At 38.6% G+C, this 21,108-nt stretch overlaps 1 protein-coding gene across 1 annotated transcript in view; it reads left to right on the top strand.

Moving 5' to 3' along the window:
• Positions 1 to 21,108, top strand: part of TULP4 (TUB like protein 4) — a 156,915-nt gene that overhangs the window by 112,912 nt on the left and 22,895 nt on the right. The window contains exons 5-7 of the mRNA XM_034060519.1: positions 4,284 to 4,464; positions 7,370 to 7,504; positions 11,678 to 11,844. Coding sequence (XP_033916410.1) covers positions 4,284 to 4,464; positions 7,370 to 7,504; positions 11,678 to 11,844 — 483 coding nt within the window. The remainder of the gene's footprint in view (positions 1 to 4,283; positions 4,465 to 7,369; positions 7,505 to 11,677; positions 11,845 to 21,108) is intronic.

Below are 21,108 nucleotides of genomic sequence, written 5' to 3'. Positions count from 1 at the left end.
TTGGACATGTAGCTCCTGAGGATGATAAAAAATAAAGATGTATGTTTTTGTGAGATCAGTCATGGTTTACTTGGTCACAAGATGCTGGTGAGAATTCTGCCCTGAGCTACGACTTCACTGTTATGAGACTCCTCACTTAGTCTGAGGAAATTTAAAGGGTGTCCTGGAAAAGGTTAGTTTGATATCAGCAAGCCCCTCTGTCTGACTGGTACATCCAAAGATTATGAAAGATCTTCATATGAACTTGGCTGCCAGCCTGCATAATCACATCTCTGTCCTAGAAGGACAACATTATTTTCCTGCAGTACATTTAGAAAAGGGTTTAGGAACACTTAAGAAATGCACAAATGAAGTTTACATCTGTGAATGTAAACTGCTGCATAAAATAATTACTTTTGTGAGATAGCAGCATTTACATCTGCAGTTGCAAACTGGTTAAAGCAAAAGTTGAACATGGTTTAACAACTGGTTAAAGCAAAAACTGAACATGGAATAACAGAACACCTGTAAACTGGGTTGAAAAGACCTAGGTAGGCTGATTGTTCCAGAGGGAGATCATGACTCACTGATCTCAGAGGTCTTTGGATGTGTCATTAAAAGTGATGGCTAGAATAAAATAACCAAAGTGATGTATGTAGTTCTGAAAGTTGACACATTGCAACACAAATAGGCCCCCCTTAGGATTTCCTGACAGAAATACCTGCATGTGCACTTTGGCATAGTGGGGATATATCCTCTGCGTGAATGATTTGGCAGGTATAGAAACTCCAGCAAATTTAAACTATACATATTTTACTTCTGGTTTTTGGATGGATTAGCAGTGCAGGGAGAACTAGCCAGGAATCGGTCTGTGAAAAGGAAGACTAAGTAGTCACTTTGCATTATTAAGATGGGGACACTGGATTTGCCTTTATGTTACGCTCTGTTTTAAATATTTGTTTATTTATTAAGTTTAAAATACTGCTGCATAAGATAATTACTGTTGTAAGATAGCAACATTTACAGGTGATGTACAATTATTTGTATGACTCAGGGCTGTAGAAGGCTTGAGTATTTCATGTCCAGTAGAGCTCAGTTTGCTGGACTGGTCCAGTATGCATATTCTAGGAATAACTAGGAATCACCACTAACTTGGGTTTCATGGATAAACCAGACATTTGTGTTCCAGGACTGAACCTAACCTTCAGCTCTTGGTATGCTTATAAAACCTGTGTGGGAATTATCCCAATGCTGTTTATCAGAGTTTTCCCTTCAAAGTATACAATATCAGAGCACTACTGGAGACTGCTCTGCCTTTGTATGACCATTAGTCAACTACAACTTCACTGAAATGCAGTGTTCCTTAAGGTTTATATGTTTTGTAAAGAAATACTGTATTTATGTTGTATAACTGACTCATGCTTTGAATGTATTGAGTGATTTTAGGTATTTTTTTACCAGACTATGCACAATTCTACAAGTGGTAATGCATATAAAAACAGATGAAATAATGAACAATACAAATGGAGAGGAAGGGGGATAAGAACAGAACAAGGGGCCAAATAATCTCTTCCAAATAATTACTTGGGATTTTTTTTTTAAATTATTGTTATCATTTAGCTTTTGTATTCAGGGGATAAAAAAAACACTGTAACTTGTTCACTGACTTTTTCCAACATTCCCTTAGACCTCTTAGAGCTGCAAATACCCTCAAAATAATGAATTTAGGCACCTAAAATACCTTTTCATCTCTTCACTGGCTCCTTCAGGCATACCCTATGTCTCAACCTTTTTTTCTGAAGGTCAAGAGAGTTTTATTCATCTGACATAAGTAGTTTGAGTGTGGCATTTATAACTTGAGTAATGTTATGGATAATAATACCATTAGACATTTTTACAGCTTCAGCAGGAGTTCAGCCAGCAGGACTATCAGCCTGATAAATGCTTTAATCTTAAAGGTTGTATTGCTACAATAACCCTGAAACTTAAAGCTGTTCCTTGAAACTATAGCCTGGCTAAAGAGATGAAGAGTGCCCCCTGACATTTCTAGGTTGCTAAAGAGCTCTCAGGTTCCACATGCAGCTGTTCTGAATTGGAAATTACTGTAGTACTTCACAGTTCTAAATTAATTGGGGGCAGTTCTACTTGAAAGAATTAACTTTAGATTGAGATGAGACTGGACTCTGGGTAATGAGTCCCAACATTTTGCTCCTACCCAATTATAAAGTGTTTCTACAGGATTTTAGAACTCATACTACTATTTTTAGAAACAAATGTGAGTTTCATCTCCTCTGTTTAGGTATTTTGCAGTTATAAAACCCCTACAAGACTGCTAGAAAAACTATCTATAGAGTAGGCTGAAGTGGTGTAAGAAGCTAGCAATGACAACTGGTAGGGTTTTGGCTTTCTAGAAGAAGTTTTTTTTCCTAGAGATCTGAAAGAGTAGTTATGCTCTAAAAGCAGATAGTGAAAGTGGCTGTGCATGGATTATGCATGTTGAGTAATTAAAATAATGAACAGTGTGAAAGGAGACAGGATGATGCAAGTGGAAGAAGACTAGAATAAAGGACCACAAGGGAAGGAAGTGTGAGATGAACAAAGGTCAAGTCGCAGTTCTTATATCCAAAAATAGTTCCTCTGTTAAACTGCTATTCTAGTTTACAACTTTCTGTGTTTCCTGATAATCACTTTGATCATACAAAAATTTTAGTGCTTCTTATTTTCAGTAAGACCTTTGAAGCCATGTTCCTTTCTGAAACTTTCAAATGTGCAGCCATGACAACTGCTTCCTAGCTGAGTACTACTGTGTAAGTGTGATACAATACACAGTCTGAATGCTGCAAGCCTGGCATGACATCTCAGAAGGAAGACAGAAAGGAAGACATCTGACAGCAGAACAAGTGTGATTGGAGGCTTTGAACAATAACTGTACAGAGAGATGCTGAATAGGTTATGATTCTTCAGCTTGGAGAAGAGATGACTAAGGGATTAGGTAATAGAGGTCTGTGAAGTTGTGACCAATATTGAGAATGTAAATAGGGAACAATTATACAGTATTTCTTCTAGTGTTAAGAGGGAAAGGCTACCAAGTGAAACTATAAATTATCAAAGAAGAGGGAATACTTTTTGTTGAAAGCTACATGAGTGTGCAGGGGAGGTGTCTGCTCAGTCCATCCTGTTCTTTTACTCTTCCCCAAACACTTGACCATTATTAGAGGTAAGATACAAGGCTAGATGACTTTAATCCAGGCATATAATTTTTAGAATCTTACATTTTACAAGCACTGTAAATAGGTGGTAGACTGAAGGACAAGTATAAAATTTTTCCTTCCTTTTAGCTTCATTTTTAATGCTGGCTAGTTTTCAAGTTGATGAGTGCATTTAAACTTGCTTTAAAACATACTTGCCTCATGTGAAATTACATGATAGCAGCAGCAGCCGTGGCTAATGCATTTGGTGTTTGGTGGATTTATTAATCCTTATTTCCTGATTTTTTTTTAATTCGTCAGATATGCAGTTGCTTAAAGCCTCAAGACTGAATATGCTTATAAAAAGAGAAATTGTAGGTTCTAGTCAGTCTGATTTCAGCCAGTGTAAACTGGCTGTATAGTAGCTTGCATTATCCATTTTGTATTTGAAATGGTGGGTAGAAGCTCTTCTTCATCTCTCCTGAATGTGTAAAATACTACCTTCCTCTTGGGCTATAATAATCTACTTCCAGTTGACTGATCATATTGCTTTATGCCTATGCTTTTGGAAGACGTTCTCCCACCTTCTCTCAGCTCATGAACTGAATAACCTGTCTTCCTCTATTCAGCTTTCTATTTCTCACAAGCTATTTGAAATCTGTGTTAAGACCTCACTTTCGTCAGCTGTTCCTTTTTGATATTGTTATGACTGGCACATACCTCAGTTTCTGCCACCAATTTTAGAAGTTTCTGTATAATCCAAGAATACTTCAGACTCTGTGGTAGCTCTTCTGCCAGCTTGCTTTAGTTGTAGTAATGACCAAGTTCAAATAAAGAGTGATGTATCATATTAAAGTGAACAAAATACACCCCACTGTGGAATGTTACTTGCTCACAGATTTTTGGAACTTAAATCTAGACTCTTCTGCTTTAACTTTATTCTTTGTGTACATCTTTGGTTGTGGCATCCTGTTGTGGCACCATTTCACTTCCCTGACTGCTTTGCTTTCAATTAATTTCCAGGATAGATAGTTAATTACAAGATACGTTTGAAGGAGGGAGGGTCCATGTTTGGCTGATGTTTGGTGGGACTGAGGTCTGTTCTGGTATTTTCAGGTACTGTTTGGCACTGCTGATGGGCAAGTTATCGTCATGGATTGCCATGGCCGAATGCTGGCCCACGTGCTCCTTCATGAATCAGATGGCATCCTCAGCATGTCCTGGAACTACCCTAGCTTCCTGGTGGAGGACAGCAGTGAGAGCGACACAGACTCTGATGACTATTCCCCACCACAAGGTAGTGTTGTGTGCACATCCTTCTGCTTCATCTTTGCAAGCACTCACAAAGACATCTTGAACTCCAGGGAGTTTTCATGCTGTATTTAAACAGCAGGATGGCCAAAGTTTCAAGCAGATAAGAGTCTGAAAGATGGTGTGTTGCTGTGGAGGTAGCATGGGGAATGGAGCAGAGAGCTGGTACAGGAGAGTGGATTTGTCTCCAGCTCTGCCACCAGCTTCACTGCATGGCTTGCTGCCACTCATACCTCATCTGTGCTGCTCTGCCTCCATTTGCACAAATAAGATAACAACACAAAGCTCAAAGCTTTTAGTGGGGGTAAGTGAAAAACACTAGATAGGGGCATAGCAGGTTTCACTGATAAGCAGATATTGTGAGGTTTTGCAGTCGTCCATATGTAGGAAGGTAGTCAGACTGCAGCTGCAGAAGTTAATGCATTATTGTTTAGACTCATGTGAAAAGACACCAGTACTAGACATAGTGGAAAGTACTACATGTTTAATTTTGTCTGTGTTGCATAAGATTTTTATATGCTTCTCATAATAGTCCCATTCTTGATAGTCCTGACATAAAAAGCTCACTAAATTCCATAGAAGGATTGAAAATGAGAGTATTTCCTGCAATTACACAGTGTAAGAAGAAAGATGACATTCTGTCTGGAATTACTAATTTCCATGCTTAAGAGCACATTGCCAGTTTGAGGGTCAGGAAGAAATCCTTCCCTCCACTTAAGTATAAATATAACTCGTTGGGAGATATGTTTTTGTTTCAAAACCTTTGGAAGTAATCAGTGGCAAAGACCTAGGAGTCATAGGTATCCATGCACAGTCAGCCCCATCCTTCTTATTCAAGTAATGCTAATACTTCTTGTTAATAGTGTTGATTAGTCTAGAAGATCTAGGTAAGATGGTTTTGTGTACTAGTGTATAAAGTCTGAACTAAATTAGTGTCTAAATCAATAATACAGTGATTGTACAGGTTGGAGGAACCTCAAGGATCATCTGATCCAACCATTCCAGGCAAAGCACAACCTAAACTAGATGGCCCAGCACCCTGTCCAGCCAAATCTTCAAACTGTCTGATGCTGGGGAATCCACCACTTCCCTGGTGAGATTATTCCAATGGCTGAATGATCTCATTGTGAAAAACTTTCCTCTTTTGTCCATTTGGAACCTTCCCAAGAGTAACTTCTGCCCATTACCCCTCTTATTTTCCATGTGACTCCTTGTAAAAAGGGAGTTTCCATCTTTTCTGTAGCCACCCTCTAAATACTAGAACATGATAAGACCTCCCCTGAGCTTTCTTTTCTGGATGCCAAACAAACCCAGTTCTCTCAGCCTTGCATAATAGCTAGAAGTAATTCTGAGCTACCCTCTCAGATCTGAACTGCTGAATTGAGAACTCTTACAGTTTTAACTGTAATTTGTATTCAGTCTAAAAATCTACCTTGTCCAGAATCATGTATATATGTCAGTAGAATAAGCATAATAGGCATATGTATTTAACAAATAATGTTAAAAGAGAATGTGATCATCTGATAAAACGGTAGCATATTTTGAAACTGAGTTTTGTTTTGACATTCATGCCTCACTTTTGATACTGTGTGACATTTCTTACCTTAGAGGAAAAGAAACAAACTTCAAATTTCCTAGCAAACTTCTAAAGCAGCATAGAGAACAGCATTAACTTGATGTGTTCATTGTTTAGGGGTTTTTCTAAATGCTGAGTTTCCAGTTGGAGGATGGTGAAGTTGCAGAGTACACAGATGAGAACTTAAATGATCCAAATGTGCTAGCTCTTTCTGAGTCAGTCAGGGGTGGGTGGACTTGTTACAAGCCTACAGGCCTATTTTAATAGTTACCCAAACATGATGTGTTTTCTTTAGAGCAGATTGCAGCATAAACCTCTCAAAGGTGACAAGCCTTTGACTCACACAGGTGTGTAGGAAGGACTGGAAGTTTGATGGGCTTTTCTTACTAAATTATATACACAAAGAAGTGGTAATTACTAGACGTATTTCAGCAGAATGCTTTCTGATCAGCTTTTTTGCAAGTTCAGGAAGCTATACCACTCTTAACTGGCTCTACCAGTTTTGTTGACAAAAAAGATGCTGGCTGGGCCTTGAAGGGTACTTTATCAGGGCAGCAGCATCTCCTGTCAGAAACTGTAAACAAAAAGAGTTAAATGGCGAACACTATAGATGATGATATTGTTCATGCAGTATTTGAACAAGGGAATTTCAGGGAACGCTGAAAAACAAGCCCAGAGGAGCAGAGATTTTGCAGAAATATCCTGTCTTTAAAGCCAGCTCTTCCATTTGAGCTCACCTTTACATGTGAGCACACTGGATTCTGTTAAACAGTATCTGATGCCTATCTCCTAACATTTAGAATACAGTAATTTGTGAAAAGTCAGTATGTTCTTTTAGAAGTTCTTATAATATCCCTGTGTGACCCTAGGAGGAGCCCTCAGCACTTGCCCAAGCAGAAAGTGTAACTAACAAATAGCTTTTAATGTGGTTATATTGTTTATTACACTGGTTTTCAACTTGGGTTCCAAGGAAGCTTCCAAGCACTGGTTTTCAATTTGTGGACACTTTGAAGATCTGACAGTGGAGACAGATTGAAAACCCTCACTGTGTAAGGTAATAGTATATGTATAGATTACTTTGGATATACTGTGGTAAAAAATCACAAAGTAAAAACACTGGGGCTTCACAAAAACAGACAACTGACTGGCTAATCCTGCTTTGCTTTGCCCATTGACATTGCAGCAATAAAGAGGTAGAGTTTGAGGCTTGGAAGCACTCTTGATGGTGGCAGGCTGAAGTACAGTGTATTTCAGCCTGAATATAATTCCTTCTCGTTGGTTGCCTTTTGCTCACTTTAGAGCCTTGTTTTTGCAGACGGACCAGCTGCGTATCCAGTCCCAGTACAGAACACCAAGCCACTACTTACTGTCAGCTTCACGTCGGGAGACATCAGTTTAATGAACAATTACGATGACTTATCTCCTACTATCATCCGCTCAGGGTTGAAAGGTACAAAAGGAAATCACTTCACCCCTTCCCTATGCTCTCTTTTTTCTGTATTTTTAGTGGTGTTTGTCTCTCCTAACGCAGAAGCACCCTGCCACCGTTATTGCGGTTTCCAGCAGTGACACCTGCTGGTGGGAGAGCAGCGCTTGACTCATGGAGTTTTTGTGTTTGAAATAATGTTTCCATTTTTGGGATTGTGTTTTTATGGCAGTTTTGTAGAGCAACTGATTCATTTGCTGTTTCCCAGCTGAATGTGCTAATATGTTTATGCTTCTTTGTGTGAATGCCTCTGCTACATAACACTTCCTTTTCACCTTTAATTCGCAAGGTCTCCCCCCATCCTTTTGGTAACCAGATATGAATTATAATGCTACTTTGACTTTCACAGATATGGAAAACTTGCTAGACTTATTAATTATCAGGAAGCAAGTTACTCTGAGAGAAGGAAAATTCTACTGATTAATTACTATACATCTTGCTAAGTGATGTGCATGAAATGCATGAATGTTTGTACAATCAGTATTCCATGTAAAGTCTTTAATTCACATTGGAATTTTTACTGTTCTTACCTATCAAAAAATCTCTTACTTTGCCAGAGCTCTCAGTGCAATTTACGGTTCCTTGCCTGCAGAGGCGTTTTAATTCACTGCAGCACATAAGCACAAACTTAAATATAGGTTCCATTGATTCTTTTTCAGCTCCACAGGTAAATTAGTTTTATATTATATTAAAAAAAAACCCACCCAAAAAAATCTTTGGAGCAGACTCTTGGCTGTTTTATAACAGTTGGATATTTTTGGTGAAAACTTGCCCGAACACCACCCCAATAGTTCCTGTGTAATCCATTATGTAGGGTAATCTTATGGCATAAAAGAATCATCTTTGAGGTTTCTCTTCCACTCTTGCTTCCATCTGTGCCCACACAAGAAGTGCATCACTGGCAAAATATAGGATCATAAGGCAACCTTATGATCCAGAAAAGTTCTTCAGCCAAAAGGACACCTAAATTGGGAAGACTGAACAAATTTAGAGAAGCTCGTGTCACATCTACCAATGGGTCTGCCCAGCATCTTCATTGTATTATAGTAGTTAGGGTAAGGGTAATCTTGAGTGGTCATTTAGTCTAGCTTTCAGATGGAAACGGTAAGAGAAACAAAACCCATCTTACTATCTGTTTAGAGTTGCAGTGGTCTGTCTTGCTGGGGATGTCTGTCCTGTTTCTCTTTTCCGCTGACTGTCACAAATGGAAAAAAGATTTCTTAATTGCATCACTCTCCTTTAGGAAAATATTAATGTGCAGCTAGAGTAGAAGTATTTTTATGAATTGTAAACTGGACCACATAATTTTCATCAGTAGACAAAGAATGTGCAACATCTTGCTGGATTGGGGGTGTGAGATGGAGACAAGAAAGGTGATTGGGATTTCACTGTTGTTTTGAAGCATTGTACAGTGGAAAGTATTTTATGTATAGTTTTATATAGTACATATTTTCTGTATCTTCTTGTAAATTTTTTTTTCAAGAGACTGTAATTTTACTGGTTTTATCACATGCAAGAATTTGCAAAACCACCCAGCTCAGGGTTGCCATCCTTTCCAGCCACTTGGTATTCTGCTGAGGGTGAGTGGTCTTCAGTATTGTCTGCAAGCTTAATTCACGTGGCTTTGTCTGAAACCCCGAAGTATTGCTTTCTGGTCTCTTCAGCAGATGTCCTTGTCTTTATGGGGTGCTGTAGATTTCTCAATGTATTTGTAAATCAGGCAACTATAAAACTATTTTGAACAATAACTGTATAATTTTTGTTACTTTGCTAGCTGCGCAAAGCTGTCATTTGCTTGAAATATTTATATAAAATTGATACAGAAGAACTTTTGCTGTTGGATGAGAATTTGATTACTCAAATACAAGTTCTTCTTTTCATCCAGCTTGAAAACTTCTGGATGTTTCGTCAGTTCTAGTAGAGGTCCTGAACTGTTCAGTTGTATCCTTTCTTTATTTGCACCTTTTAATTCAGTGATTCACAGTGCACTGCTGCCTGCAGAACTGCTGAGCTACATCTACTAGTTACACTAGTTAGCTACAACTACTGCCTGCAGAGCTATTGCATAGTTAAGAGAGCTCTCTTCAAGGTTTACTGAGGGATGACTCTGATCCACCAACTCACTTGCAGATCATTACCTCAGTTTTGATCTCTGTGCTTGCTCCAAGACCTAGTGATGAGTTGAGCTATTTTACATCAAGGTTCAATAATCATTGAAGACCCTGTTGGCAGTGTAAGCATGTTATAGAACCATGCAGGATGCTGCAGCCCACATCCACCCCATGCTGCCTTTACAGCAGCCTAATTCTGCGAGTTTTGTGGGAGAGAGAGGGAGAAAACTGTTGGGAGCAATAATCACTCCTCTCCGTATGGGGATTGACTGAAAGCTTTACCTGAAGTCATGTATCCAAAGACATGTATCATTTTGGTAGCTGTGTGGTTAATCCAGTTACCAAAAGTGGAATCGGTTAGCTTGCCTCTTTAGCTTGCCATTAATGAAGTCATTAGTGTGCCTAGCATTATACTCTCTGAGAAAGATGAATTAAATCTCATCGTAGACTACTTAGAGAGCTGAGAGCTAAGAGAAAAAAGGGCCATACAAAGCCTAGCTGAGGAAAAATTATCTTGAGAAACATGTGTCTTGACTCTGATATGTGCAGAAGCATAATTCCCGTGAGAAATATCAGAAAGTTGAAATAATACAAAACCATTTTAAATTGCACATGAAAGTCCCAGAAAATGACAAGTTGACAACTTGAAACAATTTTGAGATCCTTCCTGCCAACTCTCATTTCTCTCCTGCTTCTTCATTTGAAGACAGCTTCTCGCCCACAGATATTTTCAAAAGGTTCTTGGCAGATTGAGCATCCCAGAGCACAAAAGTTTTGTCTTTACCTTCACTTTGTCTTAGCACAAAATAACTGCCTTTCACCTATGGTTTAAGGGTAAAAAGGTTTAAAGACTAGCCCAGTATTCCTTGCATATGCAAATCTGCCTCTGAAACACAAGCAGAAACACAAAATACTGTTTTAGTGCTTTTCTTGAAGTCTGACAAAGAGCTGGAAGATGTAAGGGTCTGAAATTAGAATCCCCACATTAAGCTATGGGTGTTCCTCACCGTGAGGTGCCTTTAGGAGAAGTAGCTGATCATATCTGTGTATATGAGAGACTAAGTAATCCCTGTGTGCTTCCGCCAAACTCCTTCTAGGCAGATGAGAAGATTTTCACAGGTCAGGTGTCAAAAGAAAACCTATGACATGGAGACCATATGTAATTATGGACAAAAGTCCAAACGTATTTCTAGTTTGACATTAATATTAAACTGCAATTGAGTAATGCCAGTGAGAACACGAGACACTGACAGCTATGCTGCTTTTTTTTCACTGTAGGCATTTCCAGGCAGATACTCTTTGCTGCTCTCTTAGTTAGATTCTTCATATAATCATAGAGTCATAGACTAGTTAGGGTTGGAAAGGACCTTAAGATCATCTAGTTCCAACCCCCCTGCCATGGGCAGGGACACCTCACACTAAACCGTGTCACCCAAGGCTCTGTCCAGCCTGGCCTTGAACACCACCAGGGATGAAGCATTAACTTCCCTGAACAACCCATTCCAGTGCCTCACCACCCTTACAGTAAAGAACTTCTTCCTTATATCCAAATAATATATCCAAATATATATAATATATTATATATAGTTATACTATATATATATAAAATATCCAAATAATATATTCTAACTTCTTCCTTATATTCTTAATCTCTGTATTAACTTGATTCCACTTATTTATCCCTCGAAGATATGCATAGGATCTTCCACATCATTTTAAACATCTGTAATAAATTTTTGTCCTCATGTAGGTAGGAGAAACCATTACATTCTAGACTCACCATAGAGACAGAAAAATTTCTGTGTTTTCCACATTTTTTACAATTTACAGGATAAAAAGACTCATTCTTGGAACTGCAAATATGTGGCATGTTTGCTACTATTTAAATGAAAGGATTTAGGTTTCTACATACTTAAGTAACTTTTGAGAGCATGATTTAGTTGTCCAAGTGACTTTGCAGCATCTGGAAGTGCCATGCCTACTGATTCTAAGCAGTGATCATTGCAAACCATCTTTGTGATTTCAGATGTGGTGGTGCAGTGGTGTACACAAGGAGACCTACTGGCAGTAGCAGGCATGGAGAAGCAAAACCAGCTGGTTGACCTAAGTAATGGTTCCCTTTTGAAAAGTGCACTTGTCAAGTTCTACAATGTGCGTGGGGAACATATCTACACTCTGGAGACACCTGTGCAGGTAGGAGGTATTTTTTAAGTCAGTTCTCAATGCTTTTCTGACATGTTTTTCTCACATTAGCTGGTTGGTATAGACCTGTAATATGAAACAGTTGCAAAACACCTGGAACACACTCTAGTATACAGTATAGATAAAAATGCACTATGAATAATTATTGTTTGCATTAAGGTAGACATCTGATTCAAAAGACCACTGTGCTAGTATATAAGAGAAGCAGTCTATTTCCCAAAACCACTGGGCCATGATAGAAAGAGGAAATTGTGTTGTTTTGGAGTGATTAAGGAGAAAAAAGCTAGATAATTTGCTTGATGTTGAAGTAGAGCCAAGAGTTAGACAAAAATATTCTAAGTCCAGTGTCACAACTACAAGATTAGTCTCCCTTTGTTATCTCTGTATTTTTCTAATGTACAACCAGTTGATCTGACGGAGTATTTAACTTTTTTATGGCATCAGATGGAGAAGGTTGAATCAGAAAGTCTTGTTTCTGTTCCCACTTTCTGTACAGACTTTCACTGTAACCTAGGTCGTTCTACTTGACAAGTAAATGTCAACACTTGGTCTGTGTGCTGCTTAGGAGCACAAGCTTCATAGGTCCTTGCTGATATTTCAGAGCGCAGCTGAATGTATTTCTACAGTTTATTTCATTTTCTGCAAAATAGGGGTGACTGATCTGATTTTTGACTCTTACTAGTGAAACTTAATGAATTTATAATAGTTTTGAAATCTAAAAGTGAAGGAAAATGCTGTAGATATGTTTACTTAATTATTTTTAATGATGATACCCTTTATTACAACTTTTTTTCAGTACCCTGATCTCGGATGGATACAAAAGGATGACATAGTAAACCAGCTGCTAAGCTTTTGTGTTTGCTTATATTTAGCCTTAACCTGTGCTTACTGACATTAGCACTCTAATTTAGATAGAATTCTTTAGTTTTGTAATATTTAAAATTATGATCTCTAAAGCCAACCTAAATACATACAGTGACATCTAATGTTGATTTAGGTACTTAAAGCACAGCTGTCTTGTCTTAAACATAGCCCTTTGAGCAAAGTACAGCAGCTCTTTCCTCTCTGGATTAATTTTGGAGAAAACATATTTGTACCACTGTTGCTTATTTCCAGACCAGCTAAAAAGCACACCTTGTTCTCTTTGTTCAATACCAGAATACAGTATGTCCATGTTAGCTGTTGTAGCAGTGTAGCACTCTAGTGTCAAGCTGTGAAGTCAAATTGTGGTTTAAGCATCTGTTGTGGTTTAAGCCCAGCCAGTAACTCAGAGCCACTCAGCCACTTGCTCTCCCCCTTGCCCCCTTCTTCCTCCTCCCTCCAGCTGGGATGAGGAGGAGTATTGAAAGAATATAAACCCCACAGGTTGAGATAAGAACTGTCTAATAACTAAAGTATAATGTAATATGACTACTTCTAATAATGATAAGGGAAATAACAAGGAGAGAGAATATAAAACTGAAAAGGGAAATGAAAAAAAACCCAAACAATAAACACAAGTAATGCACAACTCAACTGCTCACCACCTGCTGACCACTACCCAGCCTGACCTGAACAGTGAACTGGCCTTCTGGGTGACTCCCCTCAGTTTATATGCTGGGCAGGATGTGCTGTGGTATGGAATACCCCTTTGGCTAGTTTGGGTCAGGTGTCCTGTCTCTGCTTCTTCTTGGCTTCTTGTGCCCCTCCTCACTGGCAGAGCGTAAGAGACTGAAAAGTCCTTGATCAGAGTAAATGCTACTGAGCAGCAACTAAGACACCAGTGTGTTATCAGCATTGTTCGCAGACTAAAGACAAAACACAGCACTGCACCAGCTACTACCTTCATCTCTCATTTCTCCCCGTATCACTTCAGCTTCTTTTCATGTTTTCAGCTCTTCTCAGTTCTTCTCTACTTAGTCAGCTGGGAGAAAGCACATACTGTGGCATATGTAAGGGCTAATTATTCTGCCATTATATGAGTACTTATAGGACAACTGACAGGTCGTACAGAACAGTTAGCTGCCAAGTCCATACTGCAGTATCTCTTGTAGTAGAAATATTAACATGAGCCTCTATGCTTTTTCCAGCTGCTAATTTTCACTGAAAATGCAGTATTTTAGTATCATGAAGATTTCTTTCCCCATTGTCAACTTCAGGTGAAAAGCCAGCAGCTTCAGAAGTTGTAAGCCAGGTTGGAAATGAAGGAGAGAGGGGCCAGGGGGTAAACAATCACCTTTTTAATAGCACAATCATGGAGTCTTGTTTCTTTGGGAAAAACTGTGCATAAACTTGCCTAAAATTAAAGCCACTCCTCTTACTAACGCAGTGTTTATTCTATTTAGTTCACATAAGTTCATAATTACTTAGCTTCAGGAGGAAGTGAAGCGTCTTTCAGAAGGACATATGCTTCTGTCATGGTTTGAGCATGTTTTGAAGGTGTTTTTGTTCAAGGTTTTTTTTTCCAGCCAGGTGGAGAGGGGAAGCTGGAGAGGAAAATGGAGGAGGGAGCACGCGGTGCTCAACCGGGCAGGGTGGAGTGAGTTATGGGTTGGTGGCTGGTGGGGTGTTGTATTCTCTTCACTTGTTGTTTGCTGTATCATTATTATTTGTAGTGGTAATGGCAGTGGTGATTCTGTGTTATGCCTTAGCTATTAAACCGTTCTTATCTCAATCTGTGGGGGCTACATTCTTTGGATTTTCCTTCCTAACTCTCCGGGAGTTGGGGGACTTGGTTTAAACCACGACAGCTTCTGCTTATGTGGACTTTATGCTTCTGTGTATTTGAATGCTGGTCTGGCAGTACTACCAGCTAAGTGATAGGTATGCTAGAACATTGCTAAGTATTTGATTTACTAACAAAACCAGATAAAAACCACTCTTGCAAAACAATTGCTAGTAACTTTGTTATTCTCTGCCTCTACTCCAAAGATATGTGTGCAGAGATGACAGTGAGTCAGTGGTTCCAGTAATCATCAGAGTAAATTAATTAGTTTTCTGTACCATGATAGTCAGCCTTGTAATGGGATTTTATAAAAATCATCACTGGTTATTGAAGAAATTAATTGAAGAAAATAATTTCCTCATCTCAAATTCTTCTGCCTAAACTGTTTCTTCTGAAGCAAGCAAATATGACTGGAAAAGAAAATTTATTCTAAATGAGCATTGTTCTGAATAGTCAGAAAAAGTAAAGCAGCAACAAACATAGAAAGTAGTAGGTTACAGATGCACAACTGATTTTCCATGTGGTCCTCTGTCCCAGTTCTTTGATAAAGCAGATGTCTGAAAATTTTATCAGTAAAGTATACTGAACTGGTTTTGATTCTGCTGTTCGGCTGTCCTGTCTTTGGTAAGATATTCAGGAAAAAAGAGGTTTTACTGTTTATAACAAAACTCAGTCTAAACTGATATAGGATTTATATGCAACTTGGCTGGAATGTTACCTAACATAAAGTCAGTGCAGACCCCAATGTGGAATAGATTTGGGTACTGCAGATTAGTCATCTTGATGATGACTGTTGTCATGGTTCCCTTCAAGGTGTTTTATATGCCATCTTCCCCTCCATCTTCAAGACAGCTTTGGCATCCTTTGTCTCATTTGATTAACTCTCATAAGCTCTTACCTTCAATACAGTAATTTATAGCTCATAAACCTAGTTTACTGACTATAAAACCATAGATGGGGAAATCACACTTTTTTAGAAGTATCCAAATGAACACTTTGCATGAAAAATAACATTCATAAACAGAGTGGTAAAGTTATAGTATTACAGCCTCACTTCTTTCCTGATCTGAGGCATTAGCCTCCCACCCTGACATGCTGCGAGAATGTATTTGCAGAATATAGTAGAAAGATCTGAAAAAGCTGAAAGAGATGAAAAAAGGTACGGGTTGGGCAAATATGGAACTTCTGCCACATGGAATCAAACTGGTTTGAACCTTGAAAGAATGAGGAGAAATATTCAGAAGAGTCTTCAGAAAGTCACACCAGACTTTTAGCTTATAGTGAGGGGTGAGGCACTGGAACCCACTGCCCAAGGAAGTGGTGAATGCTCCATTTGTGGCAGTGTTCAAGGCCAGGTTGAACAGAGCCTTGGGTGGCATGGTCTAGTGTGAGGTGTCCCTGGTTGGAACTAGATGATCTTAAGGTCCTTTCCAACCCAAACCTGTCTGTGATCCTATGATTCCATGATCTTATTTGAAGTAGTTCTGTAAAATTGGATCTGTATTGTGATTCCAAAGATTCCATGCTGGTTACTTATTTAATACAAAGAGCTTATCTTAAGGGCTGTTGATCAGCTGATAACTATTCAAAAAATATACTATCAAATTCTGTAAAACTTAGCTCTTACTAAACTCACCCTTGTGTACATGAACACCATGATGTACCAAAAATATACTCATTTCTTGTAGCTGGCAGTTTTTTCATGGTCCTGCTTTTTCAACATTTAAAACTGTGATTACAACAGCAGGCTGCCCTGCTGATCTTTCTGTTTTTTTTATTGTTGGAGACATGTTGGTTTCTTCCATTATTTGTTAAACCCTCACAACCTTTCCCTGGCATCAAGCAGGGATGAGAATAATCAACACATTCAAGACTAGTCGACAGTCTTGCTAAAATGCTGTGACCCAGTTCTGTCACTTCAGAATTTCTTGTCAGATGTGCAGGCAGGTCTTTACTGTATCAACTGACTGTACCTGCTGTTGGTTCTGAGAGGATACAGCTGCTTCCTGTCTTCCCATTTAAGCTTTAAACAGAGGCGTCTTCTACAGGATCACTTCAAAATTACTTAACTGCCAGCTTTAGCAAACCTGGGATTTGGGGGATTTTTTGTGTAATGGTTCAAAGTTGTAATTATATTTTGGTTCTTTCTTCACTTTTTATAATTTCCTTTTTTATATGTCCCAGAGAAGACCAGGGGAATAAGAACATGGATTTAGAAACCGTGATGCTGATCAAATCTATACCTATAGATTACACCTATAATTCTACAATATATTTACATTAGCTTATGATTTTATACCACTATGTAACTGATGTAAGAACATACTAAACTTCAAGTGCAATGAAGGATGAGAGTGAACTGAGACTGGCATGTTCTGGAACCAGTTGTATAAGCAACAGGATTAGATGCATAAAAATTGTAATTTCATTTTTATCAGTGTAATATTTTTAAACCCTAATTCAAAGTGGTGTACCAAACACTACATCTTTATTGGAGAGGTTTCCAGGAGTCTTTGAGAAGACCCTCTTGCTCTAAACCCACTGTTCTCAGCAGCAGCCTTCACAGCTGGAAATGTCCCAGCATCTGAATGGATAGATTTAAGATTATGTGATTCTGCAGAAATGTGGTAGTTGTGTAAAAGCTATTTTATTAAGGCTGAGAAGGAGGATGCAATTTCAGGTTAAATTCAGATCAAAAAGCTTCGAGATAAGAGGCTGCCTTTTATGTTAACCACCTGAGCTGACCTTGCTTATTTTCTCTTCATTTATTTCACACAGAGGGTTCAGGTTTTGTTGCTTCTGAATTAACATTGCCTTGCATTTGTATCACCTGAAATTAATCCCATTTAGTTGTTCCTGGATGACAATAAAGCTTCAAGAAGAGTTTCTTTTTCTTACAGGAACAAGAGCAACTGTCTAGAACTATGTGGTGAAACATTCTTTAGGATATCAATAAGGACTGTGATATTTTCTATATAGGCCATAAGGTCATCTCTGATTGCTGCAGAAATGGATTGTGATGAGGACTGGAAAGTGGAGACATTTGTCTAAGCAATGACTCATTTTGCTACAATGGAATCTCATTGTTGTATTAGACTCTTAAAAAAAAAACCCAAAACAAAAACAAACAAAACAAAAAACAACCCCACAAAAAAACCCTAACCAAAGAGAGGCTATAAGAAACATCTGCATAAAAAAATCAAACTAAGCCACAGGGCAGTGCCATTTCTGACCACATCACAGCCTTCATTGCTTTTAGCACCTTCAATCCCTACTGCAGCACTGCAGCTGTTGTACCTTCCAGCTTCTCTATGGGAAAAGGAGAGGGAAGAATGTTCATCTCCACATCAGCAGTCTAAAGTGAGAGTGAGCAGGCAACACAGAGTTTTACTTACAGGTACCATTCACTAGATACTACTTTGCATTTGGGTTCTTTCTCCTGAGAAAAAATTCCTCTTGTTGCTGGGCTTTCTGGCCCTGGAGTACCATTTTTCTTTCATTACCAGTGGGACTCCCAGTGTCAGAAGATAAGGGATTAATCCAAGCAGAAGCAGGCCCTGTGGCTCAGGATTTCTGAGCTCAAAGCAGGCAGCACGAATCAGCTTGCACAGTGTTTTCATTGACTGAACTGCATACAAGTGATGAAAGCCATATAAGTTGTGTTCTCTCCTAAAGAGAGACAGATGAGTGAGTTACGAGAAGCAACCACAGAGCTTTGAGCAGAAATATCCGTTCCCATGTGCTTTTCTAAGGCGAGTCAACGTCCCAGCTGGGGGTAAAGATTTGAACGGATGTAGCTGGCTTTCAAGCCCACTCTGAAAAAAATTGTGAAAGAGCTGCCTGTTGGCCACTTTTTGAGATGGGTTTTAGTCAGTATTTCTCCTGATACAAAATCTCATTTCATTGTCCTTTAGCCAATTACTTCTAATATATCATTGTAATAGAGCTGATTCCTATCTATATGTAGAATTTCAAAGGGGTTTCCATGTCTTTTTCTTACATGTTTGTATTTAAACCCAGGAATTCAGGTATATTACAGTTTGTGCTGAGATTTTTAAAAATCTGACAAGATATTTATATGCAAAGTGAGATTAGAAATTCTCACTAGACATTATATTTGTGGCTGCATTTCCTTGTTCCTAGCAGAAAAATAAAAGCGTGCAAACATGGAAAGTAATTTTTTCTGTGCTGGGATCTGCTTGTTCATTTTCTAACAGATACAATATGGGTATCAACAACTTTTTTCCTTCCTTTTTTGTTTTGTTAAACCAGTGCAAATAAATGGATGTTTTATGTTGGATGTTGGAATTCAATTGTTTTTTCTCAGCAGAGTCTGGAAGGAAAGCTGTGGCCAGCTCATAACTGACTTGCTGCAGTAATTGATTCATATCCCTGTCTGTCAAGGGAAAGAGTGGGAAGCATAGTTATTGAAAAATACTATTTAAGCAGCACATTTAAAGGTCAGGTCAGATCTGGCATTTGGGTGATCTTTTCTTTCTCCAAGCCTGTAATGACAGACTAATTTTCCCTGAACCTCATCTTAAATCTTAGCCCTTCACGATAAAGGAAATGTAGCTGGATGTTAGGCTTGAGAAGTACTGTGTGTGCCGCCATTCCATCGAAAAGGAATGCAAGGCATCTCTGGTGAATCAGTAAACAAGGACAAATCAATATGGTACAAGTGCTCTTTGATGAGACTGAAAATATTAAAACATGAGAGGTGTGTAAGAAGACTAAATAAAGAGTAGAGATACCATGATTTACAAACAGTACAGCTCTTTTAGGTATTGTGTGTGTGTCTTTAAACATGCAGCCACTGACATATTGTTTACATAAAAGTCTGTAAACAGAACATAAGGGAATGAGATATTCAGAAGCTTAGAAGATGATTGAACTGTGGTTGCCTGTGGTGGAATCATGCAGTGAGGCCATGCCTTTCAACTTGTAACTTTCTACTCTTCCTGAGCTCCACAGTGCTGTGTTGCCAGAGGTCCTACCCAGTGTTTCAAAGCTCCTGAAAAACCTTTTCCTTGGGAATATGTCTAAGATTGCACTGGTAGTATCTGCATCTCTGCTGTTATCTGCATGCAGCAGTAATCTGAGGAGAGAAGTGTTTTCACTTAACTCTCTTTGGATGAAGAGAGGCTTGTCTGGGTATGATATATTGGGTTACTGCAGCTGCAGTACTAAACTTCATGGTAGGGCTCTCTGGGTGTGCTATATTGGATTATGCTAGCTGGGATATTAGACTTCTCTTCTGGCATTAAACTCTATCCAGTAATTAAAGATTTGTGTGTGAAGTCACATCCTTGTTTGCTCCTTCACTGTATTTTGAGGTAAACTTTATTGATGCAAGGTGAACAGAAGGATGCTGTTTGGATCCCATGGTAATGATAAGGTAGATAGTTCTGCCCGTGCAGAATTCAGTGCTTGGAAAAATCAGGGTCACTTCTACTAGTGCCTTTATCAGGCTGTCATATACTAGATATGGCAGGTACCTAAGTTGTGTCAGTGCCTTTTCAATTGCATTTATTTTGCAAGCTTGAACTGTCATTACTGCCCAACAGTATAAGGGCTGAGCCAAACTCTCAAATCATGAAAATACCTGTCAGTAAGGTATCCTTTAGTGTGATCTCCCATCAAGTTTAAGGCCCTCTCCCACTGATTATGGTTACAACAAACTGTGTAATAATAATCAATGGTACACAAAGGGTTTCTCAATTCTTTTGAAGTTCTCAACTACAAAATGCCTTTAGCAATTACCGTGAAAATCACACGGTTCACATGTTGCTGCTTTCTATTTGCATATCAGTCAGCCTGAAGGTTTGTGCCTCCATGGAAGTGTGCGTGTGTGTGGTGTTGCCTAGATGCAATAAAAATGAAACTTCTTCATTCCTCCCACTTTAAAACCAGTGGTTTCCTTGAAATATAAATCTAGGATAAGATGACATAGGAGGGAAGGTCTTTTCTCTGAAAAAGTTATTTTTTCCAACCTGTATCTTGATGATATATATTGGTACAGTACTGTGTAGCTACATTCTGCTTCATATCATTCACATAAAAACATTTTATCCCAGTTTCTCACCTTTAAGCATCTCGAATTTGTAACTGAAGGAAAAGCTTTCTTCTCCAGACCAGATTCTAGGATGATCTAACCCAGCTATCTGGGAATCATATTATTAGAGAGGAGTGGATAAAAGTTACTCTTGACCCTATCTTCTGTATAGTTAATTCTTGGTTTATGCATCTTGTGAAGAGCAAACGTATTTCAAAGAGACCTTGACCTTTCAGTAAATACAGTTCATAATTCAGATTAAAAATGTGTTTGGTTAAGATTTTGTGTGTCATGGATTGTGAAAAGGAGGGAGGCCTCCACAGGAAAGAGCAAACCTTTTGTAGTTCACTGATTAGAACCTGATGCACAGTATTCTTCATGACATGAGAGTTTCTTCTTTATTCTGTGTTATTTATTTGTATAGAAATGGCAGTTACGTGATTGAAATTCCATCCAGTTTGTGTGTATCTATGCAAATACAGATGCTTTGTAACAG

The sequence above is a fragment of the Melopsittacus undulatus genome, chromosome 3 (genome assembly GCF_012275295.1).
Source record: "Melopsittacus undulatus isolate bMelUnd1 chromosome 3, bMelUnd1.mat.Z, whole genome shotgun sequence".
NCBI lineage: Eukaryota > Metazoa > Chordata > Aves > Psittaciformes > Psittaculidae > Melopsittacus > Melopsittacus undulatus.
Note: the sequence above shows the minus strand (reverse complement) of the source record. Positions and strands in the feature narration are given on the sequence as shown.